This window comes from Suricata suricatta, chromosome 10, assembly GCF_006229205.1.
Source record: "Suricata suricatta isolate VVHF042 chromosome 10, meerkat_22Aug2017_6uvM2_HiC, whole genome shotgun sequence".
Classification (NCBI taxonomy): domain Eukaryota; kingdom Metazoa; phylum Chordata; class Mammalia; order Carnivora; family Herpestidae; genus Suricata; species Suricata suricatta.
This window is the reverse complement of record NC_043709.1, coordinates 61,320,965-61,344,121: the sequence shown is the minus strand read 5'-3', so window position 1 is coordinate 61,344,121 and position 23,157 is coordinate 61,320,965. Positions and strand designations below refer to the sequence as shown.

General features: G+C 50.8%; 1 protein-coding gene across 2 annotated transcripts; it reads right to left on the bottom strand.

Annotated features, from left to right (window-relative positions):
- Positions 1-10,862: 10,862 nt before the first annotated feature.
- On the bottom strand, positions 10,863-22,424 carry KRT72 (keratin 72). Of its 2 annotated transcripts, XM_029954783.1 has the most exons (9): positions 21,966-22,424; positions 20,134-20,348; positions 17,131-17,191; positions 16,683-16,778; positions 15,828-15,992; positions 15,110-15,235; positions 12,607-12,827; positions 11,983-12,017; positions 10,863-11,261 (listed from the first exon to the last, which is right to left on the bottom strand). In XM_029954783.1, the coding sequence occupies exons 1-9, from the start codon at positions 22,422-22,424 to the stop codon at positions 11,071-11,073; spliced, it is 1,569 nt and encodes a 522-aa protein (XP_029810643.1). In that variant the 3' UTR covers positions 10,863-11,070. The 2 variants fall into 2 exon arrangements, with proteins under 2 accessions (XP_029810643.1, XP_029810644.1); XM_029954784.1 differs by lacking the exon at positions 15,110-15,235.
- Positions 22,425-23,157: the final 733 nt, after the last annotated feature.

Below are 23,157 nucleotides of genomic sequence, written 5' to 3'. Positions count from 1 at the left end.
GAATGGAGTTGACAGATCTGGAAAGAAGCAGTCACTAACAGATAGAGAATGCTCTGATGGAGGTCCCAGAGTGCTGCCTCCTTTTATCCTCTCAAGCTCAGGACACCGGAAAAGGGCGTCTCTCCACTATCTCCTTTCATAGTGCTAAAGGGCCAGAGGCCGTGGGCAGTGTGTAGAACAGAGGTCTCCAACCCTTCATGGCAACAAAGCATTTCTGATAGCAAGTGGAATATGCTGTCCTTGCAGACTGGAGTGGTCTAATCTGACATTTATCTGTGCTCTTAATTAGGGACCTGGAAACTTATCACCTTCAGAGATCTCCTAGCTTTATTTTTCCAGGGCTTCCTCCTTCTTATTTCTCTATCAGCAAGGAGCAAGGGCAATGTCTGGCTTTATCCAGAGCAGGCTCATCTGAAAACCCAAGGTGACCTCCCAAGAGAACCTATCTCCTCTTGTCCAGTCGGTTGTGGTGAGGAGCCAAACTATTCGTGGCAGAAAAGAGGGGACTTGGAAAGAGCAGGAGGGGTGTCTTCAAAGATCTAGATCCAAGACACAAGTTCCAGGAGTCACTCTTTGGGTCACTGTCAAGATCCCAGCTATTCAGCAGTGGAATGAACCATGGGAAGAGAATGGAAATGACCACACAGAGTCTGCATGGCCCTCAGCAGGGGTATTTTCTGGGGCTTTCCGTGGGCAAGGCCTGAGGGGATGGTGACCTTGCTGTTGCCTTTCCAACAGTGAGAACCTTTTCAGGCACCCGGCAGTTCCTGCAACCACATTTTTGCTCCTGGATAAGGTTGTCTGCCCCACAGGAGGAACTCAGACCTCAGTTCTTCTCTCCTTGGGGAGAACATCCCCCCAACCCCTTATGCTCCCTGGAGAAACATTCCATACCCAGGGGCCATGCTGCAGGAGTCCCTGAGTTGGGGGTGGGTTGTTCTGCCAGTGTCCTGATCACTTCAGGAAGCCACTCAATTAGGGGACAGGAGAGAGCAGCTCTTTCTTAGCTCAGGTAGTCCTGGCGGGATGAAATGTTATAAAATTACTTCAAAAACAGGCACCTGGTAGCTAACCTGATGCAGGACTCTGACCACTTTCTGTGACTAAATTGGGCAGCCTGGGTGCATCTGGGTCAGCCAGAGACTGGTAGAGTGGGGCTTCTGCTGCTGGGGAGGAGGGTGGAGGTGGTGAGATGGACAGAGCCTGGAATGCTCCTCAGAGGGCCTTCCCTTGACAGGGGTGTTCTCCTTGAAACCCAGAAAGCAGCAGCTGAAGCTCCTTTTCCAGGGACCCTGTCTCCCCAGCCCCCTACCCTCCCATCCCCCTGCCTCCCTAGCAGGGCCTAGCCCCAGGGCATAGGAGGGCATGCTGTAAGTGATTTCTTGTAGTTTTCTAAGCCACACTGCAGGTGCTGGTGAGTGAATGAGTCCCCTGCCCAACATGCAGCCCCAGCTACCAAGGAGCTGTGGACCAGTGAGAGGAATCTCCATGAATAACTTAATCTGGGGCCAAAGCTCCAGACAGAAGAGCATTGGGAATGAAGGATTTGGAGGTAGCCTGGGGAAACAAGCTAACTTTGACCATGGATTTCAGGAACCTCCAGAAGACTGAGCTAACACCCCCCACCAGCACTCATGGTGGGGTCTGGTTCAGAGCTGTTGCTCCCAGGCAGCGGGGACTGATGTACAACTTGTAGTGGCAGCCATGGTGGCAGCAGTGGAACCCACAAGAGTAACGGTGACAGTGCTGACAAAAAGAGTTCACACCAATCATTCACTCTGCAAGTGCCGGGCATTGTTCTGGAGACTCTGAGCATTTCTACCGGAACCCTGGCATTCTTGAACCCTACTTGAACTGCAGGCTTAGCCATGTGAAAGAATTTGCCCGTGGTCACTCGGGGAGTAAATCAGGGCTGGCACTGGAATTTGAACGTGTCTGGTCTCAAGGCTGTGTTCCTAACCAGCATATTATGTGATAAGATGTCAGCTAGAAGCAGAGACGCAGGGCTTTCTGGGCTGGAGGCTGGGCAGTAAGGGGGTCAGTGATGGCCAAGATGGTGATGATAATTGCATGCTGAGGGTAGTGACGCAGAAGGAAGAGGAGGAGTCAGGGGGGAATTTCCTGACAGATGTCATCAGTGCTGCCAGGGCCGGGTGCCCCTCCCAGCGGATTCTAGGGAACATAATTGCAGGGAATTGCCTCCAGCCTACACCGTGGGATCTCTGGCAGTCCCGATCTTTGCTGTGCTGGCCACCTTCTAATCAGCCACCACACTCTACAGCCCAATCTTTGAGTTCACTGGGCTACTGAGCCTCTCAAGGTCTGAAGAGATCAGTTCATTCAATAGCTGTAAAACTGAGTTCTTACTGTGTGTACTGCTCTCCACTGGACAGTGAGAGAGAAACGTTCTAAGACACTGTTCTTCTCTAAGAAACTAGAATTGAAGTGGAGGAGACAAAATATAAGCATGTGAAATTTGTTTGGTTGTTGCTCTCATAGTTTTAATGCCATGTGCCTGCACTGGATTATGAGTGACTCTGTCAAGCAGTTACTGAAATTCTGATTTAAAAAAAACAACAACAAAAAACTAGAATAAAATACATGGCGGTTGGGGTGCCCAGGTGGCTCAGTCGGTTAAGCACCTGACTTCAGCTCAGGTCATGATCTCACGGTTTATGAGTCTGAGCCTCATGCTGAGCTCCAAGCTAACAGCAAGGAGCCTGCTTGGGATTCTCGATCTTTCTCTGTCCCTTCCTTACTTGCTCTCTCTCTCTCTCAAAATAAATAAATAAACTTAAAAAATATACACGGGGCTTTCTGAGGTGGGGCTCAGGAAGTGAGAAGTGGGCCAGGCTGCACAGGGGCACAAGGGAAAGACAATGGGGAGGGCCGAGACACCTCCCTTCTCCCTACAGACAGTGTGGCATCATGTGAGACTAAAGAGGGGAGGAGACTTCACACTTTAGGTTAATAAGTGGGCTCTGTGTTGCATGAGAACTGCCAAGGAGACAGGCACCCCGGGGAGCCCCTAGGGAGCTGAGCCTCTGTACACCACCATCTCCTGCCGTCTTGGTCAAGGATACCTCTAGAGTGAGTGTAAGAGGCCCATTCTGCAGGGCACACCACACTGGAAGTAAATCAAAAGCAGAGCCTTGAATAATCTCAAATGGACACAACCAAAGTCCCGTCTGTTTGGTTTGAGAATGGATATTGAAGGCCAGTTTCCTCTAGTCCATTGGCCTTTGGACTGCCCCTCAACACAGTCTAGGGAAGCAGTGTTCTGTAGTTGAAGGTCATTAATGGAGAGAAGAAGAAACCCAAAGGATCCTGTGCTAACTTTGGGGCTATAAGACTTGGGGGACAAACCACAGCACCTTAGAAATAGGAAGGACTTGAAACTGAATTATCTGATTCCCCTTTAAAAGTGAGCTCAGTGCAGAAACCTAATACTCTCAACCTGTTCAAACCAGTTTGAAAGGAGTCTGTTTTTCCAACCATGTCCAAATTTAGCTAGCTCAAACAACAGAGTTCATCTGCTTTTCTGCCAACCTCACCACACCCCCTCCCAGCACCCTTCCCCTCCTGGACATGAAATCCTCTGTGTCCTGGAGTATCAAGTCCAACAGCCAATGAGACATGTACCTTCGAGGTGGGGACCAGCCCCTGTGGCAATCAGAGGGCTCCAGATGGAGGATGAGAGGCAGAGGGGCCCATGATGATAGAGTGAGGTAGAAAGTTCTGTGTTAGGAGACGGGGCACAGGATATGAGGGAGAGCACCCCAGATAAGACAGTTGGGGGTAGCTGAAGACCATTTTGTGGGGCAACCAATGATCTTGGTTTGCTGGGAGTGGAGAGGTTTTCCAAAACATGCGTCTTTCAGTGCTGCCACCTCTGAAAGGTTGGTCACTCTAGCCCCCTCTAGACCCACAGTACAGAGCAGCAAATTCTCTGGTAGTTTCTAGAGGTCACTGAAATTGCTTCTCCCCCAGGCTGTAAAAGCTCAATACCCAAGCAATTCTCTGGTCACGCTCGCTCTCTCTCTCTCTCTCTCTCTCTCTCTCTCCTAATCCCCACAACAGCTTCCTACCCAAGTGTTAGCATGAATCCCCCCCAGATTATTGAGAAGACAGGTAGCTAGATGATATCAATTTAAACGCTATCCCACACTCACTTAAATGCTTGCCCTATTATAAGGTGCTGTGCTGAGTGAAATCCCAGGCAGGCCATCACCACAGTCCTCACTGCTATTTCTTGGTGGCACATTAGCATAGAAGACATTGTATAAGATGCCTCTACTGACTACAACATAACAGAGGATGTTTAGTGACCTGAAACTTATCCCTGCTAGTTTTCACAGAACTTTCTATAGGCATGCCCGGCATCTCTCCACAAACACCTTTCTCTGAGTCGAGGGCCTTCCTCATGTCCCCACCTCCCCACCAGCATCTCCTTCCTTCTCCCTGCCATAGTCCCGCTCAAGAGGCGTGTGACTCCTCCTTCCTTCCTCAGGAGAAAAGCAGCAGGGCAGTTTCACCAAGTGGCTGCGGGGCTCTTATAGGCAGCCTGTCACCTGGGTACACCACAGGATTTCAGCCCCACTCGCCCCGGTGCTGGGCACCACATGCTGGCACCACTCTCGTGGCCCTCAGGGAAGTCCTGGTGGCTTGCCTGAGTCCCAAAAATGGGCTCATGACGTACCAGTGAGTTGGAGCCTCTGGCCAGAAGCCTCCCTCCTCCCAAGGGGAGGGTCACTAAAGAGTCCTGGCTTCCCTGTGAGCTGTTCCCTGCTTCTCTGAGACTGGCTGGGCTCTGTCGTCCAGTTCCCTGGGTCTCTGAGAGAGGGTGTTGGTTCCCCAGTTCCCACTATCCACTCTGGGCTCTGTCCACAGGGAACTCTGACCTGCCCTCCTTCCCTCTGACCAGTTCTATAGTCTGGTTTTCGATTTTGCAGCCTAAGTACCCTTTTGCCTTCAGCACATTTCAGACCGTGTCTTACGAAACTCCTCCATTCTTGTTTCCTTCTCTCTTCCTACTCTCTGGCTCCTAAGGCTTTAATGGCTGGGCAGACACCCCAGCCCTTCAGTGTCAATCAAGCACTCCGTGGATCTTCTTCCCACCTTCTTTTTAAAAAGAAAAGTTTTCTGAACTCTTTAGAACTCCACCCCACCACCCACCTAGTCATCACAGGGCACCTTCCTCTCAGCTTGAATGCACAGAGCTATGTGCAGACAAGTGCAGTCTTGCTCCGGGAAGGACACATTTTCTTCCATTTGCTTGTTTCAAAATACCACCAGGCCCCCATTCCTGTATTACTTCATCTGTCTCCTTACCTCAAACCCCTCCACCCCAGCCACTTCTGGAAAAAGTTTGTAAGGTACTTCCTGGCCCCCTTTATTGCACGATTCTTTTTTTTTTTTTTCTTTTTCTTTTCTTTTTAGAAAGACAATGGAGAGGCTGGGGGAAATGAAATGCCTTAATCTTTTGATCGGGACTGTGAAGTTGGGTGCTTGATCCACCTCTTCCTTTGCCCATTTCCAAACCAAACACGCCGGCCGTGTGGTGGTCTGTAATTAAGCCAGTCATCTCTAATGACATGCTCTATCTCCCATCGAAGCATGGCACAGCCCTGCCCACACAGGAAGGGAAGCCCGTCCCCACCCCCATCCGGTTCCTGGGGAGAAACCCGAGTGGGCGGGGGCAGGGGGGGCACCTGCTTCAGGTGTGGGGGAAATGGCCATCTCCCTTCCCTGTGCCCTAATCATAGCTGAGCCTGTGGGGTCCTGGAGAAGGGGACCGGAGAAGGGGAGAAGCATCCAGGCGGGACCAAAGCACTAGGGTCCTGGGGTGACCGCAGGCAAGGTAGAAAGTGGGAGTAAAAAATGTAAAAGTGGGACATCCAGGAAGAAGAACAAGAAATAAGAAACGGTGTTTTAGAAAAAGAAGCTGGAAAAGAGCAGGTCAGTGGGGAGGGATGGGGTGGCCCTGGGGGTGAGAGGCTAAGGCATATAGAGAGGGTGTAGGAAGAGTCCCTGGAGGTAGAGGCTTGAACGGAGCCCTCCTTTGTTCTATGAAAGGCATTTCCATCCAGCCCTAGCCTAGGTGGAAGGAGAGAGTTACCTGTGGGCTACTGTGCTGAGGGACCCTAGGCACCACCTTTCAGGACGCCAGCCTGACATGGACATAGAGCCTCAGGCAAGTGGGGCTTCAGTGATGCCCAGTGCTGACACCCGAGGGAGAACTCCACTCAGAGCTGAGACCCGAGTGAAACCCCTTTACAAGATTCTGTCCATCTCCCTTACAGAGCAGGAGGCCTGGAGACCCCAAGTCTTCCTCTCCCCAGTGTTGTGGGCCCCCACTGAGGCATGTGAGACTTTATGGCCAGGCTACTAGGTGCAACGCGCAGCTGTGGGTTCAGGAGGCTGGTTGTGAAATGAGAATGCAGATCAGAGAGTGGGGGGCGGTGGCGCACACCAGGTCAGGAGCAGTCTGTAAGTGGGAGCCTGTGAGCACAGGAGGCTAGGGCACACTTGTTCCCATTAGAGGGCAAAGGAATAGCTGGGCAGCATGGAGCGAGGGTGGGGGCTGCATGTCATAACTGAGAGCCAAGGAGAGGGTTGAAAAGAACTAGTAGTCATGGAGAGAACTTTTAGAAATGGGTGTGAGCTGGAAGGGCTAAAGAGAATAAGATGGGGAAGAGCTGCTGGCCTGGAATTGGAATCGGGCAGGGAGCTAGCCTAGCAGCTGTGCTGGGGTGTAGACATGGAGTGCTGGCTTGTAGAGGGCTTGCTGGGTGCATTTTGATGCATTTCATCCTCACACCAGTCCTGTAGATAAATACTCTTATATTTCCCACTTTACAAACAAGAAAACAAAGGAGCAGGGAGACAGAGTTGCCCGAGTCATGGTTATATACGTGGCAAAAGAAACAAACACTCAATTGGCCAACTGGAGACTGAGCCCTTCCACACAGGGTGACTCCCTGCACGAAGGTCCGCTCTAGCCTGGATCCACTGGGCTATGGTTCAGGTCACTGGTTGGGAGCAGCTTTAATCTGGAACTTAGCGCTGCATCTGGAGTTTCAGCAAAAAGGGTTTAGACCCCCTGAGAGCCCTCCTGGGGAGGGAGGGAGGGAGAGAGGGATGGATGGATGGATGGATGGACTGGAAGCAAGAAGGAAGGATTCAAGCAATAAGCCTCTATGAGGGACCATATCAACACAGGGGTGTGGCGTGGATGCTCACCAGAGGGCAGGGATGGGCAAGGCCATGGAAAGTGGTTCACAGGAGAGAAGAGACTCTCATTGTCTCTGGTGGCTCTGGTGGCACTTGCCAAATAAAGTGAGTGTCCTACAAGCAATTGTCATCCTGAAGGTGGCAGATGTGGTGGAGACCCTGGAAGAAAGGTTGGACACCACCAGCAAAGGGCAGCTGGAATCTCAGAGCAGCTGCCAAATGTGACATAAAAGATCTTTAAGATGCTCTCTGTCTCTAATAATCCATGCCCTTTCCATCTCCTCCAGGAAGCCTTCCCAGATTGTCTATGTTCCGCTCTGATCTCTTCTTTCCTCTGTTAACCCTTGGCTGCACTTTGCCAGTGCCTCCATGCCTGTATCATCTACCAAGAGAGACAGAGACAGAGATAGAGACAAATCTCAGAGGGGGCCGCTTCGCCAGGTCAGGGGTTTTCACACAGTGCAGGTGGGGGTGGGGGAGAATATTGCTGAAAGATGGAGGTTTCACTTCCAGGACCTCCAGATCAGCACCAAGATTCTCAGGCGCTCCTTGAGGAAGAGCTGGCTGGAAGCCCCAAGTTCTCTGAGTAGAGACGAGGAGGTTCAGGCATGGCAGCACCAGCACCAGCACCCCTCACCCCGTGTGAGTGGGAGGTCGGAGGAGAGAGGGAGGAGACAGGAGTCAGAGCCTGGGCAGCACGGAGGCTGGGGCCAGCCTGAGCACGCCAGGGAGTGAAACAGCATCTCCTCCAACTGTCACCCTGTGGCAGGCACAGAGCCTTGTCGGAGATCATTCCACACCCTCTGCACTAGAGGGAAGTCTCCTCTGGGGCCACTGGGAAGGAAGGTGCAGTACCTGAGGCTGCTGGCAGAGGGCAGTGTGTACACAAAATACAAACTCCAAGGAGTTCTCTTCTCCTGCTTAGAAATCAGCAGTTAGTGTCTGCATAGGAATGTGTTTCAATGAGAAGACCCAGTGCTCTCCGTCCTGCACTTAACCCCTCTGAGCCAGGTCCTTGGGCACAGTCCTGTGGATGGATGGGTCATGAACCAGGGTAAGGCCGGCATAGAAGGCCCCTAAATATGCAGTAATAATTACCATAACAACAACTAACAACTATTGACTACAAACTATATTCCAGGCACTGTAGTACTTCTGTGATCTCTTTTCATATATTCATCACTCCTCCACAATGAGAACCTTGTCAGTAACGAAGTGTCCTTTCTGGAAGAATGGGCCCTGCAACTGAGCTGGGGTTCCGTTCCCAACTCTGCCATGTACTAACTGTGTGACATGGATGGTTTCTCCTCTGAGCCTCAGTATTCTCATTAGTAAGATGTGCATTATGATCATGGCATCTTGTAACAGTAATCCCTATTAGATTGTTGGAAGAACAAAGTGCTCAGAAGAGTTGGGGTCTACAACAATGCCTGGCACAGGGAGCACTCAGTGACAACCAGCTTGTGTAGATCCTACACAAGATCCTGCACTAGGGCCACAAGTAGCCGTTAGAAGAGCCAGGATAGGAGGCCAAGCTTATGACCCTGGCCTGGTATGCTAGCGCGGGGGCCCTTTGCCTGAGATAGGCCTGGTATGCCTGTCTTCTGATGATCCAGTTTAGCGAGTGTGCAGATCCAAAGTGTTCCAGATTGGCTGATAAATTATGTAAACTTCATAGACATGGATGTCTATAAAACTCGAATTTATTAACACAAGTATGTTTCACTACTCACAAGCCAAGTCATCAGGACACACGTTTATAGCCCAAGCGAAGGTGGGCTAGACAAAACCATGCATTCCTGCAGCATGGTATACTCAGTCCTGACTGTGAGCCAGACGGGGGGCCCTGAAACGAGGGGCTGAGAGGGAGTGGGGGGAGGTGACAGACGTGTATGCAACTTCCAGGACACCAGGAAAATAAAGCACCAACTATAATGCAGATTCTGAAGTGGTGCTATGGGTGGGTGGGTCTGTGAACGCAGGCAGAGCACAGAACCATCCCGGCCTCCATTGGCTGGCCTATAAAGTGAGGAGGCAGGGAGAGACGTCTGGGTGGCTCAGTGAGTTAAGCATCCGACTTTTGATTTCAGCTCAGGTCATGATCTCACCTTTCATGGGACCAGGCCCCATGTTGGGCACTATGTTGACAGCATGGAACCTGCTTGGGATTCTTTCTCTCACTCTCTCTCTGTGTGACTCCCCGACTCATGCCTACTCTCTCTCTTACTCTCTCAAAATAAGTAAATAAACTTTGTTTTTACAGTGAGGGGACAGGGAGAACTGTCTGGCCACCTCTAATGTTCCTTCTCATGTAATGTTCAATGACTTTGATGGAGTCCACCTGGAAGGACCAGAAAAAGCATGAACGTGGGAGGTGGCATTTCAACCAGGCCACAAAGGACAAGAGTTTCACTAAAGGCTTTCACAAAACACGGCATGGCCACCTGCAAGTGAAAAATCATATTTTCAAAGATCCTTGGGTGTGAAAAGTCCTGGCCTGCTGGAAAGAAACACCAAGGTTAAGGACAGGGATGGCATAGGAGAAGAATGCATCATGGGCACCTTGAACGCCCCCCCTCAAATGAGGCTCATCCCTGGAAGGTGGTCTCACCCTTGAGGACTCTTCTCTTTAGCACCTTGCTCAAGCCAACTGTGGGAACCGATTCTGGGAAAACAACACCACCGCGGAGACGCACATGCACTTCGGAGAACACCCTTCTTTCTTCATTAATTTCCACTCCTAGCAGTAGTTTGACCGTGTGTTATGGATTTCTCTGTTAGTTGCTTATTTTCCCTGTCCCTGTGGACTGTAAGCTCTGTGAGAACAGAGTCTGTGCCCGTTTGTTTGCTCGGCTATTCCCAGTACTGGAAGACTGGTTCGATGAGCCACGACTATAGGTGCACAATAGACCAATACATCCAGAAACATAGATTCAGGCAAGTCTCAACCTTTGGGGTGGAAAAGAATTGTCTGGATTAAAGAGAAAGAGGCCCTTTGTGCGGGAGTGGGGTTAAGGTGGGCTGGCAGCAGAGTGAGGAGGTAAGGAAAAAGAAGGAATGACCATTCTGGAAATAAGAGGCACTTAGTATGGGCGCCTTTGATAAACCAGAGTGAGAAGCCACACAAAGCTCTTATTCCTGAGCATCCTGGTGTGACCAGGCTCCTCCCTGAGTGCAGTGTGAGCCTGTCTGTAACAGGTGATAATGCCCACCTCTCACCGTGTGGACTAGGTTCCCCAGGGCCCTGGAAGCACTGAGCTTGCCCAGAGACATGTCAGAAACAAACCTCAACTCTTGACCAGGAGCCGCCCTCAGCAGTACCTACCTGGCCAGAACCAGACGGCAGAGACCCATGTCCAGCCAGGTACCCAGAGGGAGACAAGAATTAGACAGAGAAATGTTAGGAGGGGCACTGTCGATGTCAACATCCTGGGCAACAGATTCAACACTGGGAATCAAATGGCACAGATCATTTATTGCAGGAGAGGCAGACAACCGGACATGACCCAAAGCAGAGGACAGACAGAGCCCCTGGGCTGCAAAGGCCCAAGAAAGGCATGGGGACAGAGGGGCTCACACCTGGCAACAGGCAAACATCCTGTGTAGATGTGTTATCTCTGCACTGGGGGCTGCGACCCCATGATAAATGACCCAGAAGGAGGTCACTGAGAGCACCCCTGACTGGACTTCCCACAAACAAGCGAGCGCCACCCAGACCACAGGGATTGGGGCTACAGAGGAAGCACCTCAGGGCCGGGACAAGGTGGGAGCGGGGCGGGGGGTGGAGCAGATGGGCTCTGCAGCTTTCTGCACACAGAGCCCACTGCTGCCAGCCCTTCATCTCGAGGTCTTTTTGGTGGCACAGCTGCTGCCTGAGGTCTTGGGCAGGAGATCCTTGAACTCGCTGCCACAGCTGCCTTTGGTTTTGACATCCACAGCCGCGGGTTTGAAGCCGTAACCGCTCGAGGCACCGAAGCCCAGGCTGAAGCCAGCTCCTCCTGCCCCAGCGCCAGTGTTGCTGATCACAGCTGGAGGGGTGAGAGACAACCCCTGGCCTATGGCATCCTGGCCACTCCTCCAATTCCCTCCTCTGTGGGGATGGATTCTCTCTGATGTGTACTTTTAGTTTATCAAGAGGTTTTCAGCAGCGCCGATCATTTTTCAAGTATTTGGCTGCCTGTATTTGACCCTGTCCTATTGGTCTGTGTCCAGCACCAGACTTGGAGCTTCAGTGAGCTGTGTCAGGGACCTTCCCCCAAGGTGCGGCCCAAAGGAAGGAACTGCTGGAGTACCCCCCCTTCCTCTCCTGCAGTAGCTCCCCTGTGCTGTCTCTAACTTTCCTGCCTGTTCCAGTTCCTTCCACAGTCCTCCCTCAGGCTCCCCCCAGCCCCTCCTCCTCCAGCTCACCCTCCCTTTCTCCCCCCCCCCACCCCCACTCCCCCCGACTGCTAGCTACAGCCTCATTTGTGGTCTCAAAAGAAATAGAATGTCACCAGTAAGTTTCAGGCTTACAAGAGGCTGTTGGGCATCATTTGATCTTTCTATAGGTTGTGCTTCTATAGTTCATGGTATTATTATTTTTCTCCATCCACTGCTTCTCATGGCTTCTCATTGGTTACTAAAGCCTCTTTGCTCCCCCACATCTGTCCTGAGCCCTCCCTGCTGTCCTGACTTCTCTGTAGTGTCATGGAACTGAAGGCTCAGACTTCTGGTAGGTGACCAAGGGCAGAACCAGGTCCTGGTACTTACAGATGCTCACGGAACTAGGGTGTTCTCCGGACATCCTAGAGAAGGGAGGAACCAGATAAACCCTCTGAAAAGTGGCACCACATTTATCCAAGGGGTCACAGGGATGCCACCCCATCCTTTCTTCCTACACACCCCAGCGGGACCTCTCGGGAAATGAACAGAGACCAAAACTCTGCTGTGAAGCCTTCCTCCCCATCAGAGTAGCTCTGGGTGGTTTGGTGGGTGAGGTGATTGTGTCCCCGCTCCCCTCTGTTCCACCTGTGGTCTCACATAGTCAAGGGGAATGAGCTTACATCCTCACCAGGCCCAGGCTTTGCCAGAGTGACCTCGGACTCAGGTGACTCTTGGAAGCCATCCTTCCCCTCCCCTACTCATCCTCAAAGGTGCAGCACAAAGGGCCAGGGATGCTCTGTCTCTCAAACACTGCCGATGTTAATATTCCCTCTCTCACTACCTCTGGGATTTTTACAACTCAGTCCTTCCTAGAGTCTAACTTTGGTCTTTCCTACTGCACCGTGTCAACCCCATTCCCTCTAAGGTTTTACCTCAATGAGACCTGAACAAACCCTGAATCTTCCTACTCATGCAGACTGGGAACTGCTCCAGATTAAAGACTTCCCCCACCTGCACTCCTCTCCCTCCAGCAGCTTGCGGTAGGTGGCGATCTCCACGTCCAGGGCCAGCTTCGTGCTCATGAGCTCCTGGTACTCCCGCAGCATCCGGGCCAGCTCTTCCTTGGCCTGGTGCAAGGCAGCTTCCAGCTCGTCCAGCTTGGTCCGGGCGTCCTTCAGGGCACAGTCACCCTGCTGCTCGGCATCGGCGATGGCCGTCTCCAGGTTAGAGCACTGCAGGGCAAGGGCATCGGGCACTTTGAGCTATAATGCAGTTCTGAGATCTTGCTCAGACGGCCTCTCCTCCTTTGGTCCTGACTGATAGTAAATGCTTTGAGGTCCTCCCAGTTTCTCCCCCTTTGGATATCGCTAGAGATGAATCTGTCCTTTCTCCTAACTCCAGGCCTGGCTCACCTCCGCTCATGCATTAGCATGTGAAGCTGGAGCTTACCTCGGTCGGGATAGAGGAGGAAGGACACTGAGAAGGCAAGCTACCTGGGCCGGTGGCCCCTGCCCTCTCCCTCCTGGTCTGTAACACTGGCTGCAAGATTCTAATGCCAACTCAAGACAACAACCAAAAACAAATTATATATGTACTAATAAAGTTCCTATTGATAACATTTCTGTCCAGTAAGCCTGCTACACTGAGTCTGGCCTCCAAAATTCTGCAGAGAATCATGCTACAGGAGGAATAACTTCAAAAGATACTCTTGTGACCAGGTTTCCCAAGTGGGCAGACACCTGCTGTCAAAGGTAACTTGCAGTTCAACACTACAGATGAGGCTTTGGGCCATGGCCACTTGACAGCTGCCATGGACTTCTTGAGCCTCTTTGTCTTGGTGTGTGTTCTCATCACTTGGCCAAGGTTTTGGTGGGATCTAAGTATCTGGCTTCTCGTTTCTGGGGTGTTCCCTTCCTCTGCACTCAAGTTTGCTTCACCCCAAGGAGAGCCGCTGAGCCTGAGGCCAGGCGGAATTCTAGACTGTGGTCTGGGTGGCGCCACTCCAGTGCTGGGCAGGCCCCCAGCCACACAAACACCCACAGCATTTTGGGTGAGTGGCTCACAGCCTCAGGACCAAGCTACCCAACCGCTGAAGACTATGTCCTATGCTCGGGACTATGGAGGTCTCATCATTGAGGGGCTGCCAATACACTCTCTGGCCTGAATTCTGCCAAACTGGCCTCTGTTCCCTTTCACTGACTGAGGTCCCACATGGTGAGCCCAGGCGGCAATTGGGTCTTGTGAATGTGGCGTGAGGTGACAGGGCATGAAATTTGGGCATCCTTGACAACAATTACCACATGGATCCCGGGGTCACAAATGTCAAGAGAGTTCTCAGGTGAAGCTACGTGCTTCTTTGGTGGGAAGAAAAGGAAAGCACCCTTGCTGAGGGCCCTCTGGAGGAGCTGTGATGGGAACCCAGCAATCGAGAGTGATCCCCATAGGCTCCCCATGGAGAACACTGTCCCTGACCTCCCTGGTGGTGTTCCGATCACAGATGTCACTTTCTGGTAATAAGCTCACTCAAATGTGAACACTCGGCATTTTGTCAGATACACATTATAATCAGATACTTGAGGGCAGCTCCAAACACTGTGTTTTTCTCTCATTTATGCACAGTTTGATTAAACCAACAAAAAAAACCACCATGTGTTCTTGTGTAATCTGGTCTTTTTTCTTTCATCTGCCAGGAACCTGGTACACAGAGGAGGAGTGTGTGGCATGTGTGTGTGTAGGGCATGGAGGGACCTCTAAAGAAGAGGACAAGGGAATAGAGCCACTTGACTTGCCCGTGAAGCCTTTTCACCAGCCTCCACAAACTCTGGAATCACCTGGATTTGCTTCCTACAGACTCAGATAACCCAATAAGGCAACCTGGCTCATGGGGTCACTCAGTGCCAGGTCACCACACACAGCACCGTCATAGTTGGGGGGCAAACACAGAGCAGAGCCCTACAAGCCTAGATTGGGAAGCTCTTTCTCTCCCACTCTCCTAAATTCTACTGCTGGGCTCTCTTTCCTCCAGCAACAATTCATCATCACATGAAACCTCCTTTTCACTTACTGCATCGGGTCTAAACTCCACTGCCCATTTCACAGGTGCCCATAATCTGCTCCAAGCTTCCTGATGGTGTTCTGCCCCCTGGCACCCCACCCGTCAAGGAACTTCTGCTTGAGCTAGGTGCCTCTCACCCTTGCACACAAGCCCACCTTGAATCCATTGCTCATGCAGGATCCCTCACCAGGACCCCTCCCCCTCTTCTTTCTTCCACCTCCTGCAGGAAGCCTTACAGGGGTCTTCATTCCACTCTGACCACTCCGGACCCCACAGCCCTTAGGGAATGTGCTGCATGGTGGGTGGAATGTTCCATCCTTCTATATGGGTTCAGACTATTCTCTCCTTTTGGATTATACATGCCCTAGGAGGAACCATGTCTTATCCTAGTTCCATATTTAATCTCATATCCTTGGTGCCCAAGAAACTCTGTCAGCTCACTCATTTCATGGAACTCACCTGCTTCTTCACATTCCCTATCTCTGAGCGGATCCTCTGGATCAGACGGTTCAGCTCTGAGATCTCAGCCTTGGTGAGTTTGAGGTCATCCCCGTGCTGGCCAGCTGTGACCTGCAGTTCTTGGATCTGAGGTTGGGGGATGAGAAAGAGCAGCAGAGGACAGTTGGAAATTCATCTTCTAAGGGTACTGAGCATGGGGAGGGGGAGGGAGACCACAGGCTCTTCTCAGTGCTCAAGAAGCAAAGGTGCTAGGAAGAGAGACAGAGGGGAGAGAATAGGAGGGAAGAGAAAGGCCACCATTTCCTTTCAGACAGGAAGGCTCTGACCCAGCTCAACAGGGTCCTCAAATGTGAGAGTCTTGGTGGAGTTCGACAAAGTTGGAAACACAAAGAAAAGCCAAGATGGATGGATTATCCACAGAAACTGTCAGGGTCTTCCCAGGGTTGTGGCTCCTGAGGCCTCCACTGTCAACAAGGGCCATGGCAGGCGAAGGGCTAAGCCCATATATGCCCCTAACATATACCAAGCCTGTGATTGCCCTCCCTGGACCATAGGGAGGCATTTCCACAAAGCCCAACTCCAAGATAAAGGAGGTCTCGACCCAGCCCAATACACACATACACACATGCTTGCACACAACATGCACGTGCACGTGCACACAAGAGGAGAGAGTGGCAGCTGTAGTCACTGGGCCTCACACACCCAACACGCTGCGCACCTTGGTCTGGTATAGGGCCTCAGCCTCGGTCTTGCTCTTCAGGGCGATCTCCTCGTACTGGGCACGGACCTCGTCAATGATGCTGTCCAGGTCCAGGTCCCGGTTGTTGTCCATGGACAGGATGACAGATGTGTCACTGATGTGGGACTGCATCTGAGCGATCTCCTGAACAATGATTATGGACATGGAGCCAGTTAGAGGACCCCCATGAGGAGAGCACATCTCCTGACCCTCCCTGGCAAATCCCTCACTGCCCTTCCTCAGCTTTTCACCGAGGCTACCAGTGCCGGTGCCTGCCAGGCGTGAGGGGAGCATATTGGTCTTTCAGCCCTAGGGTGGGACTGCCCTCTCCATCATGTACTCAGGCCTGCACCCACCCCTGTTCCACACTCTGCTCCAACGGCCACACTTCATCAATGTGGAATTAGGTTTGAGCTCCGTACGTGGCACACAGAGCTTTTACGGGATCGCCAACCACTTTCCCTTCCCCAGGTCCTTCATGGTGTAGCACAGCTCAGGCCACGCATCCAGCTCCTTCAGGCAGGAGCCCTGTGCCCTTCTCAGCACCCTCTGAGATCCTCCTCATCCTTTCCCAAGAACCTTCCCTGGCCACTCAGGCAGAGCTCACTATACCTTCCTCTGCTCCCCCAGGGCTCATCTACAGGTTGTTTTCCCTACCAGATTGTAACTTCCTGGAGGACGGGATCAGGACCTGCTCAAAGCCCATCTCATTGCTCATCAAACATCAGCTGCACTGAGCTGCCAACCTTCGGTGCACATGTCCATGCAGGCAGAGGACCAGAAGTCACTTGTGAGAGGAGCAGACCAAATAGGAGAGCTCAGCAACATCCTTACCCCTTCATAGAGGCACTTGAAGAATTTGATCTCATCAGTCAGGGAGTCCACCTTGGCCTGGAGCTCCACCTTGTTCATGTAGGCGGCATCCACATCCTGGGGGACACACAGAGGAGCTGCAGCCTTCCCCTGCCCTCCCTCCCTGCCACAGGAGTCTCGAATTCCCTACTGGCTCTACTCCTCTCTCCTTGGGCTTCACAGGGAGGCCTGGCTGCTGAGAGCAAACCAACCAATGCATAGGGCAATGGTCATGCCTGAAGTGTGCCGAAAATGTGGACTGTAAGCTGGTAGGTTCTGGGAGCCATATGCATCCCAGACAAGGGGACTTATGAGAGCTGGGAAATTAGAACTCCAGTCACCTTTTCCTCAGCCTACCAACCTCACTGTGTCTGGCGCTCAGGGAGCTAGCTCCCTAGGCTTCCTCCAGCCCTCCCTGCTTGCCTCTCACCTTCTTAAGCACCACAAACTCATTCTCAGCAGCGGTGCGTCTGTTGATCTCCACCTCATACCTGTGTACAGCAAGAGAAAGGAGGTGGTGTTGCCATTGGGATAATTCAGTTCTGCAGATGCTCTCTGAGCCATTAGTGCTCACCTCCATGCCCAGAGCTGCACGGAAGTGGCCTACAAACTGGGGTTCATGTACCCTTGGGGCACACACAGCCTTCTCAAGGGGATGTGACAGGAACAGGTTTAAAGGAACCCATGTCCATCTCCTTAGTTCACATGTACCCTACCCTACCATGCATCCACCCTAGAATACACTAGCAGTAGGCTTCATTGTCCCTCGTCCCTTTTGCAACGACCCCCACCCTTGTGACAGCAGAAAGACACATTCCTTCTGCCATCTGGCACCTTAGTAGAGCACATTAGCCTGTGGTGCAAAACCTCCCAGGCACCAAACAAAACACTATCCCCACCTTTGAGTTGTTTCTACTGGTTTTTAAATACATATTTCTGTTCCAGGTGAAGCAAAGTCTTAGAAACAGGATGCTTGGATAGGGCAGGGATATTCTTCATGCAGATATATTGTAGATTGAGGAGATAAGAGTATTGATGACTCAAAGACCTCACTATGTCACCCCCTATTATTGTCAGAGAATGTTGAATAATGAATAATAATTAACGCTAGAAAATGGCTTGTTTCTATATTCTTTAACACAAGCAATCCATTTCAGCTTTTTACTCCTTCCTAAGGCTGCCAAGGGAGAGAAAATCCTGCTTAATGACTGAAGTAGTACAGGTTAGTGAAGTGAATTATTTTAAAATGTGACTAGAACATTTTCTGAACCTGTTGGATTTTGTCAGTTACATTGGATAAAATACATAGAAAACTGTTAATATGATTTATCTCGGATTCTGTGTGGGTTATTTAAAAGATAATACTTTTAAATACTTCTTTTATCAAAAAAGAATACTTTTTATCAAATTATATTATGACATATTGTTTCTATTACAAGTTACCATTATCTCACAATATCTTAGAATATATTCAATCTCTCCTCCTCCCATTAACAAATAAGACCATATGCTAGTTGCAGACCAATTAGTTTTTAGCTTATCTTTCTATTTCATAAAATACATAGGAACAGTTTGATCATGATGGCTATCAAAATTAATCACATTCATTTGGTTATAATTTTTCATTATCTACTTCTAGGAACCAAACACCAGAACATATACCCATACACCCATTTATAAAGAAAAACAATGCATCTTACAGCACTATTGACTTTAGAAATAACTTATGATTTACAAAACACATTATAATGCATGCATAAAAGTTAAGCTACAGCCAAGTGCATATTGATTTTTTTTGTTTTAGAACACAAATATATTAATTATATTAAATCTCTATCACTTCAATCTTGGTTGCTTACAATAACCTCTTTTATTGTACAAGATGTAGGCTTTAGTTTATTGCTGAGTGGATTTTACAATAGTTCCCAACTCATTTCATTATTTCATTTCATCCCCACAGTAATCCTATGAAATAGCTTCTATTATTTTCATCTCCCAATTTTATAAACGAGGCAGTCATAAAGCTAGTTAATAGTAAAGGTAGGGGGTGCCTGGGTGGCTCAGTCGGTTGGGCATCTGACTTCAGCTCAGGCCATGATCTCATGGTTCGTGGGTTTGGACCCCTGTCGGGCTCTGTGCTGACAGCTTGCTCAGAGCCTGGAGCCTGCATCGGAATCTGTAGCTCCTCTCTCTGCCTCTTACCCGTTTGTGTTCTGTCTCTCTCTGTCTCTAAATAATAAATAAATGTAAAAAAAATTTTTTTTAAATAATAAAGCTAGGATCCCATTGACATCAGGGACACAATGCCTTAGAGTTGCCTAGCACTTTGGTTCTTTTAAGGGCTGTTAATATGTTACTTTCTGGCATTACCCTCGCTCTTTCAGATGATGAGGCAGGCATCAGTATCTGAAGTTTATAAATATTAAAGCTGAAGTTTACAGAGGATCAGGAGACCCATCCATGGTCAACTCGACGGAGTGGTGACTCCAGGCACCTGGCTTCCCCGCTCTGAAAAGCCCAGAGGCAGCATGATTTTTGTATGCTTCTGACCTGGACAACTGGGCTTTGCCTGGAAATCCCCTCTTTTTCTCCAGAATTCTACTCAAATCTTCAACGGGGTAAAATTTAATTTCCATCTTAATTCCATTCAATCTCAATTTACGCTGTATTCACTTCCACTTCCTGGGGGCCCTCTGAACGTGTTCTTTAAGCCTGTCCCCACAATCTGTGTGCTTTCAAAGGCCACAGACCATGCCACCTCCTCCCTCAGGACTCCACACAAAACTCAGAGCAGAGTTCTGCTTGGAGGCACTTCAGAACAGGGGTGGACAGGCAGATTGACTTGGAGGAAGAGAAATCATTTGGCTCTGACCATCTTCATCCCCTTGAATTGTGGAAGAAGTTATCTTTCCCTAGAGAACCTGGCACCTGGAAGCCAACTTCCAAAATATCAGATCACACTGAGCAGGGATGTGTCACTGAGCTGGGATGGCTCAACCTTGGGGAAAATTCATGGGATTCAGGAGCACAGATATGCTGCAGCATGAAACAAAGTTTTTAAAATTCTTGTTTGCTTAGTGTTAGGTTTTGTTCCAGGATGGGCATGATGGCTCACATCCTAGGTATTCCCATGGAGACCTCTTATGCAGAAGGAGCAGCAATGTCACCCAGGCTGGTTTTGAGACAGCTCTCTTGTCCCCATGTCTCCATTTCTAACATGGACACACCGTTTCCTAGGTGATTCAGAGCACCACTCAGGGTAGATCCTTTCTTTTCCTACATGTCAGCCTGTCTGGATCTCCCTCCTCTATGGGAAAGGAATCAGTGAATGGTATCAGCAAAGGATCTAAGAAGGCAAAAATTCTGGCTCCAAATCAAAACCTCATCTGTCATCAAGACCCGCCAGTGGCAGATTCCCTGCCTCTCCACTCACCTCTTCTTGTAGTCCTCCACCAAATCCTGCATGTTCCTCAGCTCTGAGTCCAGGCGCACCCTGTCGCCTGTCTGCACCTCCAGCTGCTTCCGCAGGTTGCTGATGTAGCCTTCGTAAATGGGCTCCAGGTTCTTCCTGCAGTTGTTCAGGTCCAGCTGCTGTAGCAGGTTCCACTTGGTCTCCAGCACCTGGTTCTGCTGCTCCAGGAACCGCACCTGGGGCCCAAAGTTGGTTGTAGCCCAGAATCCCCCTGCTGCTGTTGCTTCTCAACAGCAGGGAGAGAGGGACACAGAAATCAGGTACAGTCATCCTCGGGTGGGAGAGAGGAAAGAGTAAGACTCATCAGAGAGTGGATTCAGCCAGGGGGACATGAGTATCTGAGTCTCCAAGATGAGAAATCAGATACAGTCTTAAAAAAATCAGGAAGTAGTCTTAAGCAGTGCTATAACTGCCACCATGAGTTTTCATGAGATGGAAGTAGCTCTTTTGCTATAAAGGCTGGTGTTTTCAGAGTGAAAGAAGATGGGAAGCAGAGGAGAAACAGTGGTGGGGGAATGGCATTGGAAAGTCACTGGCGGTTAACACGTTCTCTCTTATCTGCAATCTAAGTTGCTCTTGGTTGGTTGGTTTCTTTGGTTTTCATTTCAAAGTGGTTTATCACATTTTTATAAGATTCTTTCATACCTGACCAAAGGTCTTACATGTCTGAACTCAACAGCTTCAAGCCTTTGCTACTCAATAGCCTCCCTCTTCTTCCCTATCTCTAGCTTGAGGGAGAAAAGGAAACACCAGGGGAAAGAACAGATTTTGAACAGGAAGATGAGCCCTGTCCTCTGGGACAGCAGCTGTTTCTTTCACTCCTTCCCTCTCTCCTCCAACCACTCACTTCCTCTTCCTGAGCACAGCGGTGAGGGACATAGTCCGTTGTTGCTGTTCTGTCAACCTGGACATGTTTATTAGCCTCCCTCCATCTTGGTGTCCTCATCAGAAAGGCAGAATGATAACAGAATTATGGGTTGTGTGTTGATATACGGGAACCTCTTGGGACAGCACCAGGCACTGAGTAACATCAGCTCTTGTCAGTATTATGTCCCCTGTGACTCATGGCTTAGGCCTGCTGCCCCAGGTGGGATACAGAAGCCTACTCCTTCTCTCCTCTTCGTTCTTTGGGGTCACTGCCTCTGAGTCACCAGAGACAGCTTCCCTTTTAATCCCCGCATGCCTCCAGCCCCACAGACACACAGAGAATGCATACCTGTAACTCGACATGCCCTCCTTCTCAACCTTCCCCCCGTCAGCCACACCATTCAGTTTTCTAGCCTTTTTCCTCTCATCTCCTCTGGACTCCTTCCTGGTTTATACCCCCATCCTACTTCCTACTTTGTTAAGGCCTTCCCTTTCACTAAGCATCATGTCCTGTGATAGTCTCTGGTCAGTGTCCCTCTGGTGCTCCTGGATGTCTATCCCCCATCTCCTTGTGTGATAATGAGAGGTCTCAGAGGGCCATTCTAGAAGTCTCCTGTCTCTGGTGCACCCCCTTCCATCCCAGAGTCTTGTGCCCAAAGATAAAATGAAGATTCTGTTTACCATAGATCGGAGGTTAGGGGTGGGGGTGCCAAGCACTGTTCTAAGCACTTTAGAAACATCCAATTCACCTTTACATCCTCATGCGGGGTAAGAGCCACAGTGTGTCCATTTTACAGATGAGCAAAGGGAAGCTCAGAAAGGATAACCGGCTGGCCCAAGTTTTCACACAGCCGTCAGTGGCAAAGCGAGCACCTCTGTGCACACTGGTCACCAGGGCAAAGCCAGACACCTGAAGACCCACCTACCTCATCGATGAAGGAGGCGAACTTGTTGTTCAGAGCCTTGATCTGCTCCCGCTCCTGGGCGCGCACCTTCTGGATCTCGGGGTCCAGCTCCACGTTGAGAGGGGCCAGGAGGCTCTTGTTGACAGTGACCTGAGGGATGCCGCCAGGGGGGCACACGGACGGACACGCGGGCCCCAGCCCGGCGCTGCCGAAGATGGTGCCCACAAAGCCGCCCAGCCGGCCGCCGGTGCTGGAGCAGTGGCCCAGCGCGTAGGCGCCGCCGCGCCCTGCTGCGGCGCACAGGGCCAAGCGCCGGCCGCCCCCCAGGCTGAACAAGCTTCTGCTGCCAAAGGTGGCCGTGCTCTTGACGCCCGCCCTGAAGGAGGCAGAGCTGCCGCTGACTCGGCCCGCGATGATAGCCGAGCAGCCGCTGAAGCCCGGACGCTCGCCGGCGGGCCGGTGGTGCTGCTGGCGGCTCATGCTTCGAGGACCCGCTGCGGTCAAGTGCGGGAGCCGGGACAGGGGCGCGGAGAGCGGCTACGCTGGCCGGCCTGGCTCACGGCTAGCCCCTTATATAGGCGGCTGGAGGCAGCCTAATTTGTACGTCAGGAACACCTATTAGCCACATGGGGCCTCTTGGGTTCTCTTAGGAAATTACCACCCCTCGCTGAGATTTTTGTCTCCCCCCACACACAGTGAACTCCCCATGAATCCCCTATAAAATGGCCCTGAACCCTGCATTTGCTTTGCTCACCTCCTGTATTATAATAATTTGGCTACCTTATCTCCACTTGCTGCCCTCCAATTACTGGGGTTATCACTGTCAAGATCTGCGGTGGAAGCTTCTAGTGGGTCTGGTTGGGGGGTGGGGAAGACACCCTTTAGAGGTGGAGGGGCAAGGTAGAATGGAGCAGATGTGCAGGCTGGTTCTGCTTCTGAAAGACATGGGTCAAGAATATTCCAGAGAATCATCCTTAGCCTGTGGGCCCCAGGCTTCTGAATAAAGATGGTGCTGACCCGAGTACTGGAAGGAAGTCCCAGAGGGTAGAGATTTCTGGTCTATCTGCAAGGAATTCTCGTCTGTTGAGGAAGACCAGACCAAGTGACAGAGTTAAGGCCAGTGAGAGCTCTGGTCACAAGAGCTGGGGGATAAGGTGTGAGGACTTTGAGCCAGAGCTCAAAGGGTTCTACAAAAACATTTCTGGAATAAAAA